The 14,449-nt window shown below is 37.1% G+C and overlaps 2 protein-coding genes across 3 annotated transcripts; one reads left to right on the top strand and one right to left on the bottom strand.

Moving 5' to 3' along the window:
• Positions 1–422: 422 nt before the first annotated feature.
• LOC105180150 (Tetratricopeptide repeat (TPR)-like superfamily protein) lies at positions 423–3,337 on the bottom strand. 2 transcript variants are annotated; one of them, XM_011103813.3, is made up of 5 exons: positions 2,894–3,336; positions 2,152–2,290; positions 1,818–1,849; positions 1,096–1,182; positions 423–848 (listed from the first exon to the last, which is right to left on the bottom strand). In XM_011103813.3, exons 1-5 carry the CDS (start codon positions 3,152–3,154, stop codon positions 723–725), a joined length of 645 nt encoding a protein of 214 aa, XP_011102115.1. In that variant the 5' UTR covers positions 3,155–3,336; the 3' UTR covers positions 423–722. The 2 variants fall into 2 exon arrangements, with proteins under 2 accessions (XP_011102115.1, XP_020547466.1); XM_020691807.2 differs by having other exon boundaries at positions 773–912; positions 2,894–3,337.
• A 6,976-nt stretch (positions 3,338–10,313) lies between these two features.
• Positions 10,314–14,134, top strand: LOC105180157 (uncharacterized). The gene is made up of 5 exons (XM_011103825.3): positions 10,314–10,385; positions 10,875–12,560; positions 12,695–12,851; positions 13,393–13,475; positions 13,760–14,134. The coding sequence occupies exons 2-5, from the start codon at positions 10,923–10,925 to the stop codon at positions 13,856–13,858; spliced, it is 1,977 nt and encodes a 658-aa protein (XP_011102127.1). The 5' UTR covers positions 10,314–10,385; positions 10,875–10,922; the 3' UTR covers positions 13,859–14,134.
• The last annotated feature ends 315 nt before the right edge of the window (positions 14,135–14,449 follow it).

Below are 14,449 nucleotides of genomic sequence, written 5' to 3' on the forward strand. Positions count from 1 at the left end.
ATAAGCTGAATAGAAACTGTACATTATACAGTTCGTAATTCCTTTGCTTATGTATGCTAAATATAAGTTCCTTGCCTTGGACGAATCTTGTTGTTCTTTATGAAGTTGATGCAATCCCTGAGGTTTGGTGAAAGAACTGAGCCTTCCAACTTAATTCTTGCCCAGATTAATGGCTCATAAGCGTTCTGAAACAGGTTTTTTTGTTGATGCTTTGTGTAGTGGATGATTTAGTTCCATTTTACTCCTGAGAGCAATTATTAATACCGATTCTAGTTCTTTTAGCCGGAATATTCATTTAATCGTTTGGTAAAACATGATACCTGCGAGGAGGAAATCACACTGTTCCTGTGGTTTGACTATTGAAGAATATCAGAAGACATTCTGAAGTTGACCAGATGGCAGTAATCAGTTTGGAGAAAAGGTGAAGAATTAACATTATGGTTGTATAGTTCATTAAGAATTAGAGTTTCTGTATCCGTCCTTTTGGATAAGATCTTCAGATCCAAAAGTTTTAAGATTTTCACCATATCAACTCCGGACATAGCTTTAGCCTTTAGGATACACTGCTGCTCCTGGGTATAAGATATCCAACAAACACAATATGTCTATCTACTAGTCATTTACAGCAACCCCTACAATTCACTCACAATTTTCTTCTCTTCTTCTTTCTCTTCATATATGCCTATGTGCGGATGCAGGCCACTTGGAGTCTTGAAAAGCTTTTAGCCCTGATCTCCAACAAGAAAACGGTTTTCAGTTGAGCTCAAACCCCTTGAATGGAGCTGCTTTCTCCTCTTCAGTAGATGTAATGCAGTCTCCCTATCATCTTTTGCTTCCACAGAATCGGGCTGTGGAGTGCAAGATTTCAGAAGGAAAACATAAACACTATTATAAAAGAGACAAGTTAAAAACCTGTACACAAAACAGGGAAAAGATCATGTTAACTTTATCCTGAAAGATGCAAAAACTTTCATGAAGGAAAAGGGTTAAGATAACTGCAATTTGCTTCTTGCCCTGTCTATTATAATCCATCAAATTGATAAGAAGCATGTCAAGATTTCAGTATTGAATTACAGCATAAACTTTGAATGCTACCTTAAGAGCCAATGCTTTGTCAAAACTTTCAATGGCACAATCAGGTTCTCCATAGTTTAACTGGGCTCTTCCAAGCGTCACCCATGCCTATCCAGACAAAGGAGAAAACATGTAAATTTCTTCAAACGTCAAAAGTAAAGCTCATGTGTGATTTATCCGCGTGAGCTCATGCTTTAAAGGTAATCTAAGTCACATCAATATGCATGGACGCCTATCAGAGGTGAACAGTCTCAGATGAACATCCATTGCGGATAGCGACATATCCAACACCCTGGGAAAATATCAATAACTTGATTTTTTTCGTTCTTTTGATAGACACACCCATCGTCGCCTTAAATGCTCAACAAAATATACAGTGATTTTGTCAACTCTGTGCCATCAGAAATCCATGGTGTATTCTTAACCCAAATAGTTACAAGGATGATGCCCCAGAAAAGTTCTTTAGATATGCCTCATCTGTCCACCAATAAACTATTTGAAACTAACACTTCTTGTAGTAAGATATGCTTATATTCTCTATGCAATATTTTAGATTCAAGTGTATACAATTTGACTAGGTATTTTTCATTTCCGCTAAATCCATCATTAGAGAACAATAAGAACCTAAGTGAAATTCCAACAAGGAGCTATACTCCCATTCAATACAGTACCTTTTCATCTTTTTCTTACGAATCACCATAATACACGGAAAGGCAAATCCATAGAGCAAATACTTAACATACCTCAGCCCATCTTGGCTCCAATTCAGTTGCTCCTATGAACCAAGGACAAAACACAAGTTAAAATGTGATAATGACAAGGATTTTTTTCATCCTTTTTTGGGCCAGTAAAAAAGTTAAAAACATGGATTTTTCTTATCCTCTTTTGAGACAGTAAAAAGGTTAATGTTAACGGCAGATATTCAAGCAATGTATCTCAATAGGAAGTTAATTGACAAGAAACTACGATTCCATGACCTTCTCTGATACGATTGAGAACATGATACCTAGTTGTATATCATAAATAAGGGATAAAAGCATAAGAAACAGAAAAGGAATGGGGGAAAAGATGACTCACGAGTTGCAGCCTTCAAGGCATTCCAGGCCTCCCCAAGTTCAAGTAAAACCTGAGCTTTTTGCTCATGTAGAATAGCTCGTTCAGGCATCAAAGTAATTGCACTCTCCCACTTTCCAAGTGCCTCCCGGTATTTTGCCTCCTTCACAAAGAAAAGTGAATGATGGGAACTGAGTAACTTAGCCAAGCAATGACAATCTCATAGATATACGAAACATATAGCAGTAAGATATTTGTCTCCAATTTGAATGCTTAATTCATGTACGCATGGTTCAACAACTTCTACCACCTATGGACAAAATATAGCAATTGATGCAAATAGGAAGAACCCAGCATGTCATTGAAGCAATCATATAATGAAACTCCATTTAATTTTTTTCCATTTCCACTTAAGATAGCCATATCCGTTCAACTCAAGCATGAACATGTACAACAATGTCAAGCCCATTACAGAAATGCACAACTCTAATCCCTCACATTCTTTCAGGTGTACTTCCTGAAACTATCAGCAACTTAATACTTTTTTAACATCTTCTCAAGGAAAGGGAAAAAAGATAAACTCCTCAAATTAAACTCAAATATCAATTCTTTCTACATTCCACATTAAATAACTTTGACAATACTAACACCAAAAACCAACATAAAATAGAACCAAAACCCTTCACAATAAACAACAGAGAGAAGACTGAAAACCCAAAACCCTTATCCTAAAAGGGCGAAAGAAAAGGGAAAAAAAGAGAGGTACCTCAGCAAGTCTATTTCCTTGAGCTTCAAAGTCCTGAGCAAGATTCCTCCTTTTCTCATCTTCCTCATCGGAACTTGTGGTCCCTTTTTTACTTACGTCGTCGTTTCCACGTGACTCACCTTCCTTCATCTTCGCCGCTGTAGTATTCGTATCAGAACTGGAATTAAGATCTTCGAAAGGAAGGTTAGGATTAAAGGAGATGGGCCGTTTCCTGGTCTTGTTTTTGCTGTCCCCAGCATTCTTCTTCCATGTCATCTTCATCTTTCACGATTCCGACCGCCGGAGATTTCTTGTGGGTTTGTACTGCTCTATCAGCAACTATCAGAGAAAACAAACTCAAATATATCTTCATCTGATTCTCTCTTGTCGGCCACGCCGCTATTTCAACTGTTCCCTTTTTCCTTTTCATTTTGGGGATTTGGATGCCCATTCCTTCCTTCATTCACTATCAATTTTTAATTCATATAATATATATTCGTAGTGACACAAAACTACTTGGATGAAAAAATGCAAATAAGTTCATTCCCACGGTGTAAATGAGCATATTATTTTATTATAATTTTTAATATTTTTAAAAATAAAGTAATTTATTTTTTATATTTTTTTAAAATAAAACAGTTCGAAAAGATAAATTATTTTATTTTAAATAACATATGAAGATAAATTATTATTATTTTTCATAGAAAATAATTTGTTCATTAACAATATTACATGGTGCATGTAAATTGCATTAAATCCTATAATCATATACATATATATATAAACCAGAGTTCAAAAATAAAAATAATTAAAAGTGAATTAATTTATTAATATAAAAAAAACGAAGAATAAATATGTTAATATATTCACTCATAAAAAATAATTTGAATTATTTAAAATAAATAAGTAAGTTGACTACATTTTTCCATTGCAATTTCTTTTTACAGATTCATACATCAAATTTATTTTTATATCTAAGTTATAAAATTGTAAATTACACATTTTAAAGATTTTGGACAATGCATATTTTAAAGTGGTTTTAGATTTACTAGAATTTTGGTTAAAGATAGTTATTAATTTATCTTACTTATGGGAAAATTTATTTTGCACATATGCTGCACAATATTACTGCAAAATACCTAAAAAAAAGTTATAATTATCCAAAATGTGGGAGATAAAAAAAATTGCACAATCTCTAATTAATTTTTTCTGTACAAATATTAAATGTTTGTCATTATGATTATGTATTATCATAATTTACTACTTAATATTGTTTGTTCTACGTCTATATGTTATGTTATAAATATATATTTCCAAAAATATGAGAAATTAATTGAATATGATTGTAATATTTACTGTAGTACATGATTTTGGACCAATAATAAAAAGCATGAAACACTTTCTATATAATGTCATTTTATCACGTGTTTTTTTGTGTGAGCAATGTTTTATAATATTTAAACTAATTACAAAGTAAGTAAATAAAAGGTGAATGTATATATAGATACATGTAAATCGAGCACAAGACGAATCAAGAAAACGTATGTGTCTCGAACATTATGACAATGTATTATAATCAATCACAAAGCAAGATGAACGACCAAAAGGGCATGTTATAAATATCATGTTAACAACATTTGACATCTAGACTTCGTGAGCGATCCATATGGATAGTGGCAGAACGTGGGGCTCATGGGGTTGGAGGAAGCTATTACGTCTTCGTCCTCTTTTTTGGCTGCTTATCGAGTATCGGATTGGTGATGGTGTCTCTTTCTTTTCGTGGTATGATCCATGGCATAATATGGGTAACTTATTCTTTCATTCTCGAGAGGGCTTAGCCTTACTAGTATGCTGACTAGCGCTCCTCTTAAATCGGTCATTGTGGATGGGCAATGGTGCTGGCCAGACATCACTACATCCAGGAAGTGCTCAGAGATTATAAATCACCTATCAATCGTGCATGGTGGCTCGGATCAAATTTTGTGGCATACTGGTGCTGGTCCACTAACTATAGCTTCAATATTTCACTTCCTATCACCGCAGGACCCAAGGTAAGTTGGTCTTCACTACTCTTGGTGCCCTTCAAAATTTCTAGATACACGTTCGTGCTTTGGTTCAGGCTGTCCACATTAGACAAGTCGTGACTTTCTTACTTGGGCACCTCCTGTATCCTGTGTGCTCATGATGCTATGAAGACGCACAACCACCTGTTCTTTCGATGCCGCTATTCCCGACACTGTTTGGAGGAGATTCGACCTCATGTGTGGGTTCCTTGGCCGAACCATTCTTTGATTAAAGATGTTACTTGGGCTTCGTCGGCGATGGAGAGGGAACAACGTCATTAATGCAACCTACAGAGCATTACTTGATTCTATTGTCTATCACGTTTGGATGGAACGCAATCGTCGTCGGTTTGAGAACATGAGACGCGATGCACGTACTCTCTCTGTTATTATTATAGAGGATGTGCGACAGAGGATTATTAGTGCTGATTTACCTTTTTCTATTAGCTCATGTGGGCTTTATCGCTTATGGCGGATCCCTTAGCATGTCAGGGATGAAGCTAGAGCATGATTCATGATTGTATTGTACTGGTGTACTTCTTGTTGTTTAATGCAATTGACATTGAAAAAACATTTCACATCTAATTATTTGTGTCAGAAAAATAAAAAAGATAAAAAAAATAAGTGTCTACCCTGCAAGCCAGCTCACTTCTCTTTCTCCGAAACAAAAGAAAAACACACAGTGAGACGAGAGGTGACATTTTTGTAAGAGGTGTGTTGTTTGTTCTTCATTTTTTTCAGAGAATAGTCCACATGCTTGATTCTCATATGACTCAAGCAGCATTCGATTTCTAGTTTTTGAGCTTCCCATGACTCGATACAAAAAGAAGATTTACTTTCCCTTCTCATTTTGAATTTGTGGAAACTTGATTTATGTGTTTCTATGGAAACTTAATTTTATTTAGGGTAAAATGCAAAATCCTCTCAATGTATAGGGTTATTTGTACTTTGCTTCTCAGTTTTTTTTTCCTTTTTCTGTATTTTTTAGGAATTTATCACCAGTGATGAACCTACAAAAGTAAAGCACTAATCAAAGTTTTACAAGAATGATGGGTTACGAGAACCCTTAATATTACAATCCAAATAGTATAAGAATATTAACAGGAACTATAATTACAAAAATCTAATTCAAATATACTAACAGAATAATATTAATAATAAATGAAGAACAAAAATAAATAAGAAGATAATGGCTTAGGGAGCTAGATCCGATTATGGGTAGCCCACAACCACCAAGGCTGGCAGGTTGTTACACCCAACACACGCTACCAAGGCACAGTCACATAGACCACTAAACCAGTCAAGTTTCTCACTTAGAACTACAGAGAACCACTCAGTAAATCACTCAATAGATTTCCACTCAGGAAATCTAGTTCACGAATAACTGTGAAGGGGGAAGACAATTTCTTTCTTTCTTTTTTTTTTTTTTTGTTTTATCTCTGTACATTTTTCACCAGAAAATTGGAGACCTTAGAAAGGAAGAAGATATTTAAGTCGACAAGAGAGGGGGATAGCGAGCTAGAAACCGAGAAGAGGGAAGAAGACAAGGAGATGAGTGAACTAGGGTTAGGATTTTTCTGCAGAGGGTGAGAAAGAGAAACCCTTTTATTTAGTGAGAAATCGGGTCGGGGTGAGGAGTGGGACAGGTGGAGAGAGTAGGCTAGGTGGAGAATGGGCCAAGACAACAAGAAGTTGAGCAGTCATCCAAAAGTGTGGGTTTAGGTACTGTGGGTTTGGGCCTACCAATTTTGGTCCTAGGCCATAATTTCTCAATAGTATTCATTCACCCAATTTTTTTATTTTATTGCACTTTGCACTTTTGTAGAAATTAATGATGAAATATTTCGTCTGCATGTGTTCATGCACCTGAAGGTGATATTGAGTTCGATAAAATTGTTGGGATTAAATGCAGACACCTCCTGATATACATAGGGTCATTTTCACTTTGCCCCCAACCTTTTTTATAAAAAAGCAACTCAATTTATATTCATTTGGACCTATGCGTTTTTTGAACGCATCATTGGCTCCGTCTATTGGAAACTTGAGTTAAAGACGTGAGTTACCATGAAAACTCCCAGCAATTCCAAAAGCAAACAAAAAGTTGTGGAGACACCTGACAACAATCAGACTTTGCAAGTTGTTGTAGGAACATCCTTGGTCCCCGCTAATAAGGCGGTGTTCCCAGGACCCCACAACCTACTGACCCGTTGACTGAGCTCCATACCATAGTCCCTCCTTATACACCTTCTCGAGGGGGCTCCCCCCAGAACTCCTATGGACCAGAATGATCACGGTGAACATACGGGAGCAAATGGTGACACTCGCCTTAGCCTGCACAGTAACTCCATTAGACGTGGATGCCCTTATGGAAGAAAATCAAAGGATATCCCTTATCCCTGCACCGCCAGTCGCAAGAGACCAGGGACTCCCCTCGCAAATTTAGTAGGACGTTCCTCCTTAGTAGCTCACATATCTGGAATTCCTGCAGAAAGGTCTCCAAGACATTCAGTACAAAATCACGGGAACGCCATCGGAGAAGCAGCAGGATATCTTCTTTAGTGAAGAGATCATGGCAGAGGAACTCCCCCTCAACTGGAAGAAGCCCAACCTGCCGGAGTATGACAGAATCACTAATTCGCAGGAGCACCTCTCCTATTTTAATAGAATATTGCCTTTCTCCACCGTTACACTGCTGGGGTCGAATTTCGTGTATTCTTAACCATCACACGGTCGGCCAAACAACGGTTCAATCAATTGTCCTCGGGATCCACTCGATCGTTCGGAGAATTTCGTTCTCTTTTTCTCCATCAATTTGTTAGTAGTAAACGATGTCAAAAGATAATCATGAGTTTTTTGTTTTTACAACAAAGAGAAGGGGAATCACTAGGGAGTATCTTCAATGCTTTAATTTAGCGGCCCTAGAGGTCCATACTGCAACATCTAATACACGAATTGCTTTTACATAGGGATTACAAGACGGGGATTTCTTGAAGTCCTTAACTAAGAAGCCCCCTTGCAATTTTTACAATCTCCTAGTACTAGCTGAACAATACATCAATTTGGAGGAGGCTAGGTAGTACAAGTATTATGTCCTTAGTGAAAAATGCTAGGAACAAGAGGACGAGGACCTACTCCATCCAAACGCCTTCTAAGAATAAGCCCGACCCCAAGGCAGGCATCCCCTTAAAAAAATAAGCTCTGCCCTTAAGGGGGCATCCCCCTCACTGAATAAGTTTTTGCTTCCTCAAGGAATATTTTTAATATTTTAACTTAGTAATTTTGGAGGTTTATTTTACGACTTTCAATGTGTTAACATGTACCTTCTTTTCTTGTAGGAATTTCACGAGAAAGACATCCCTTTCATAAAAAGCTTTATTTTCCACACAAGCACAGAGGCTCTTCTTCAGGTAGGTACTTAGGTTCTTCTTTGGGTAACTTGTAAGCTTTATCCCATGCAGACACCTAAGCTCTCCTCTGCAGAGGCACCTAAGCCCTACTTCCGACGGACACCTTATTTTTCCTCCAGTGATGTCCTAAGTCTTACTCCATGAAGGGCCCCCTCTCAAATAAGCCTTCCGAGGAGGAGGCACAACAATTTTGTTCTATGCAAGATCTATTCGTAATATATACATGTTTTCGTTATTTAACATTCTCTTATAGAAAAATAAAGCCTAACACCGGAGTAGGCACAAAAGGCACCCGCTAAGCCCTCCTCCATGGAGGCACCCTCATAGAAAACACTGCTCCATACAGGGACGAAGTATTCTCTCTTCTTATTCTAAGCAAACTTATGCTACTAACATTCTTTGCGAAAAAAAAGGAGAAAAGAAAAGTTCATTCTTCGAACTCCATCTCTGGAGACTTCTACTCTAATAAAGGTCGAAATCTCCACTTATTAGAGTAAGGACTATTGATCTGCATAAAAACAGGCTGGCCCAAATGGACTCAAGTGATCCAAAAAAAAAGAAAGAAACGAGGGGTCCGTAACATCCTGGAGGCCCAAGTCATGAGTGACCCATGAATACTAGATAGGCGGTCTTGGCAGATGTCCCCTGAAAAAGAAATTGGTAGGTGGCCTTGGGCGCGTCCCCCGAAAAATAGATTGGCAAAGGGAGGAAGCTGAAGGCATCTCCCTACTCAGACCATGATTAAAACCAAACAAATATTAGGCCTAGAAGGCCCACACATATGGCAACCCACTCTCCATGTAGCATTCCACTCTTCTATGTGGCATTTCATCAATTTCGATGTCAGCGTCCATATTGGACCAAATCAACCCTAGGAGCACCCCCCTAGCAACTAGGTTAGTCCAGGAGAAGGAGGCACTCCTAAAGCCGAGGACTCTTAAACTTAAATGGATTTCTTGCAAAATAGGAGTCTTCGTAGAAAGGAGGCATCCCCTAGGCAAAAATATGTTGTTGTGGACTGATTTGTTGAAGATAAGACCAAGTTGATAACCTTATCACACACGAATTTTGACCCTTTATTTTGAGGATAAATGAGGTGTGCAGAGTCCCATCAGAGGGGAACACCCCCTTTATATATACAGGTGCAGTCCCCAATTGGGATACCCTCCAAAATTTGAAAAATTGCTCTCTATTCTGGATTTAGCATTCGAATTACACTCTGGTCACAATCTCTCCTATGAATTTCTTAATTATATCTCAATTTTTCATTACGATTTATTTTTACAACTATTTATTCCTAAAATTCGAGACTAACTTGTGCGTCGGAGTGCTAACGTTTTTTCTAAGGTCCCCCTTTCAGGATTTGCATTCGCTTCAACCCAAACTTTAAACATAATCCATATTTATTGGACCCGTGCATTTTTTGAACGCATCAATATGTACTTAAATTTTTTTTCATCTTATAACTTCCCACTTTCTCCATTATCTTTTGATATTTACTTATTTCTTTTTATTTCATGCATCTTTTCGTAACACAATTTTATTATAAGTTTAATATAAATTCATTGTTTTCTATATATTTTTATTGCAAAATTTGAGTGAATACACACGGAAGGAATATTTTGTCATTATTCCTTGCAAAAAATACAAAGTACAATAAAATTAAAAAATTAGGTGAGTGAGTGTAAAAAATAAAAATTGAGGGACAAAATACAAATAATCACATATATTGAGAGTGTATGCATTTATCCATTTAATTTATATATTTATGTTCCCGGTTTTTATTAAAATTACTAGAACGCCATAATTTTTTATATTCATTTATGTGTTGCTTTCTTTTGGGGATTGGAAATGCGACATTATGCAGTATCCTTGAAAGGCGACTTCAGTGCAATATTTTAATATATTTTGATTTCCACTACACTATATATATAAGACTCCTGTCTCTCGAATTCAGTTTCAGACAGACGGACAAACAAGCACACGCACAAGAAACCCACGGGCGTTTTTGAACTCGCTGCAACTTACCAAGAACGCTCTGGTGTATGCTTTTCCTTTTATGCTTTTGAACTTTGTTTTCGCCCCATCTCATCCATTTTTCGCTGTTGTCGTTGGTTTTTTTGTTGCTTTTTGAGTTATTTGGAGCATCTGTGTATAACATCATCTCTACGTGTTTTTGCCCATTTCCGGGTTTTTTTTTGGTTTTCCTTAAAAAGAAAAGGCAGGGTTTTGCTGTTTTGACGTGTTTTTTACATACATTTAATTGTAGATTGGGACTTTACCACAGATCAGACAAGCATGTATACATACATATATATATGTGTGAGTGTGTGAGTGTGTGTGTGTGTGTGTGTTGGGGGGGGGGGGGGGGTATAGACTTGTTACAAATGTAATAAAACACGTTGAAATCAGAAGGGGCGCTCGTATATGTATGTCAATCAAATTTTCTTTATATTTTGTGGTTTTACCTTTAATGAATGCTTATAACTTTCAAGATTTGATTTTCTTCTTTTACTTGTTTTATGTTTGCAGGGAGTCTTATTTTGGCAAATAAGACAAGAAGAAAATCTAGGGAGTAAAATGGTCCTAGGCTCGGTGGAATTTGCCAGACTGCAGAATTTTGTTCCTATAGATGTTTATAATGATCTCCAGTATGCAAGAGCACGGAACTCGCTCCTGGATTATGAACTACATGAAATTAAAAGACAGGTGGAGTGTGATGAAATAGATGACACCTACAAGACCCTTCTACTCTGCCTTCTAACTAAGGTTGACACAGTTGAAGGATCTAAGAAACGGAAAGAGAAAGAAGCTGTCAACGAGCACAATGATGACTCCACTGAGGAGGAGAATGATCCTCAATATGAGCTTTTCTTAAAGCATTTGAAGGAGCATAACAAGTCTTATGTACTTGAATATGAGAAAGACTCTTCACCTGCGGTCATTAAATACAATGGAGATACAGACTCAGATGAAGACTCTGATCAAGAACCTAGAAGGGTGACCAGAAGTATAAAACAGAAAAATCAGATGCTCGGTGTGGAGAATCTGACTAAGCATGATCAAGTGTCTAATTTAGTTAAGAAGAGCAAGGAACGAAGTAGGAGTCAATTAATGAATGAGGCTGACCATGTAGACATCGCGAAAGACTTTTCTAATAATGTCGTGCCGGATCCTGAAGATCTTCATATCCAACACAAGGTCGAACTTGAGCATGATCATAATGTCTATAAAGGTAGCAGTCGTACTTTACTAAATCAGATGCCTGATATGAAAAGTTGGCAAAAGCATGATCTGCATGCTACTTCAGTTAAGAAGAACAAGCACCAGACTCGGAGAAAATCAAAGAATGAGGCAGCCAAGGTAGAGAACGTGAAGGGGTCACCTTACAGTATGGTGCCTGATCCTGAATATCTTCATCTCCATCAAAATGTTGAGCAAGAGGATGAAAACTTGCATGAGGGAAATCCTTTATTAATAGAGAGGAAATATGGAGTAAATTATCTGAAGAAACAGGATGACAGGAAGTTGAAGGGAACTATGAAACAGAAAATCAGCAGTTTAAATCAGATGCCTGGTGAGAAGAATCGGCGTAAGCATGGTCTGCAGTTTGATTCGGTTAGAAAGACGTTGGCTCAGAGAAAATCAAGGAATCAGGCTTACAAGGTAGAGAACGAGAAAGGTTCACCCAATGATATGGTGCAGGATTCTGAATATCTTCTCCATAAAAATGTCAAACTTGAGGATAATAATTATGTCCATATGCATAAGGGCGATACTGCAGTAAATGAGAAGAGGCCAGAGCACCGGAAATTGACTAGAGATATGGAACAAAAAGTTGGACCATCAAACCAGATGCCCATTGCGAACAATCAGCGCAAGCATGAGGCACAGACGACTTCAGCTAAGAAAACCAGGAGGTTGACTCTGCAAAATCCAAGGAACTGGACTGAAAAAGTGGACATTACTTCAGCTAAGAAGGCCAGGAGGTTGACTCAGGAAAAATCAAGGAATTGGATTGAAAAAGTAGATATTCCGAAGTACTTGCCTAGTAAATTTAGGGATCCCAAGGATTGTAAATGCTTAATGGCAAATAAAAACATTGCTGGACATAATCTTGAAGAAGGCCAAGATGACGTGGAAATTCTAGATAGTGCTGCATTTATTGAGGAAGGAATCTCAAGCCCGTTTGTGGCTTCGAAGAAATTTAGTACAAGTGTATGTGGTCATTTAACAAAATTTAACCCATCTGGCCTGGAGTCTGGTCCTGCCCCTTCCATGCTTTTGTTTTCACTTGTTCCCTTCCGTTTGCTCTAACTTTGTTGCTTTGTAATTGTTATTTCTCTTTACAGGTGGAAGGGAAAGGTATCCAACGCCTTGGTAGATCTAGTGCGTACGATGAGTTTAGAAGACAGATGTTGGATGTTCTTAGAAAACCATATGACAAGGAGGAATACGCGGACCATCAAGCGAGAGTCCGAGCTGGGTCCTATCTTGATTACCATCCAGGTTTGTGAAGATCATGTTGGCTTAATTTAGCCTGACAGGAAAACCATGGCCTCTGAAGATCAGGATATGCCTGCGCCAAATAGGGGACATAGAAATATTGTCTGAATTTATGTGGTCAAGATTTTAGTTCTTAAGCTGACATGATGGATGCGAAACGTGGCTCTTGACTAAAGTTTTCCTTTTATTTCTTGTCTTCAACTCCCTTTAAAAGTTATATTTCATTAGCCTGGCTTCTTTTGATATTCCAATTCTGTCCTAAGTTACTTGAATCTAGTGAAACCATATGCGTTTTGCTCAAGAAATCCCTACCCGGACTACCATCAGTTGCTAACCAATTATCCCTTTCTTGGAGTTAGCTTGGGTTAAAATTTCATTCTGCCTTGTATCCACTTCCACCTAGAATCAAGGTAGAATGATCTCTCCCATTTTTATGCATGTGTTGAGTCATAAAAAGAACCATTGAACATGTTATTTATAACCCTTCTAAACTAGTAGTTTTCTTGGGCATGCATGCTATCTTACATGTCCTTCATGCATGCAGATGTTGCGAAAAAGCTCAAAAAGCACCGATACAACCGAAGGAAACGCTTGGCCATCTTACGTGGATTTTTCTTTTGGCTTCAGGTTAGTGAATATAGTTCCTTTTTCGTGCTTTCTTTCTTCATCGAAAAATACTTCGGGAGCTCTCTTCTGCTTTTTTGCATGGTCTCTTCATAGGTTCTAACATGTTCAGTTATGCGGCATTCATTTTACCTTTTTTTTACTGTTTTGTTGTTGCACGTTATACTATCTGCTAAATGTTGTGTTTCGACGTACTTCACTGGTATTTTATTTCTCGGTTTTGATAGTTCGAATTAGTTAATCATCGTACAACAATCTTCTTAATTAGAGTTGTTCCTGTTGATCAGCATTTGACTCGAGAAGGAGCATTCAAACCATGGAAAGACGGCGAATGCCTTGCAGTGGAGCCAGAGGATCTCCGTGAAACTTCCTCCCCGGAATTCTGAGATATGTCTGGATCATTGTAGTAAGCTGGCAAGATCATATGTTGCGATATACTTATTTGGGACAGCCGTATTACGTTAGAGTAAATATTATGACTTATACAATGACATCGGATGAGATAACAATACCTTCATAATGTTTGGATTCGTTTACTGAGTGTTTTGTTGTGTTTTGTGGAGATAGAGCAAGAAAAACAAAGATAAATAAGTGTGTTGGATATAGTATGTATGTTTGGATTTATTTTTTAAGATAATTTAAAATAAGTATTATATGTTTAATGTTGTGTTTTGGAAAACAAAAATTACTATTCATTGTCAAATTATGTTTTTTTTATATATATTTATGTATATGTATGTATTTATGCTAAAATAGTTAAAAACATCTAAATAAGGTGCTTTTGAATAATTATAAACATTGAATATATTTTAACTTGTCTCAAAAATAATTTGAAAATGAAAACAAATATAGTGCTTGTTTTTCAGAAGTTCTAGCTTTAATTTTCTGGTTTTTTGTGTTTGCATGGATATAGATAGGTAGAAGATTGTTTATGGTCAAGTTTCATTTATATAATTGTCCAACGATATTCTGTCCTT

Source organism: Sesamum indicum, linkage group LG2, assembly GCF_026168435.1.
Source record: "Sesamum indicum cultivar Baizhima isolate 11 linkage group LG2, ASM2616843v1, whole genome shotgun sequence".
NCBI classification, from domain to species: Eukaryota; Viridiplantae; Streptophyta; class Magnoliopsida; order Lamiales; family Pedaliaceae; genus Sesamum; species Sesamum indicum.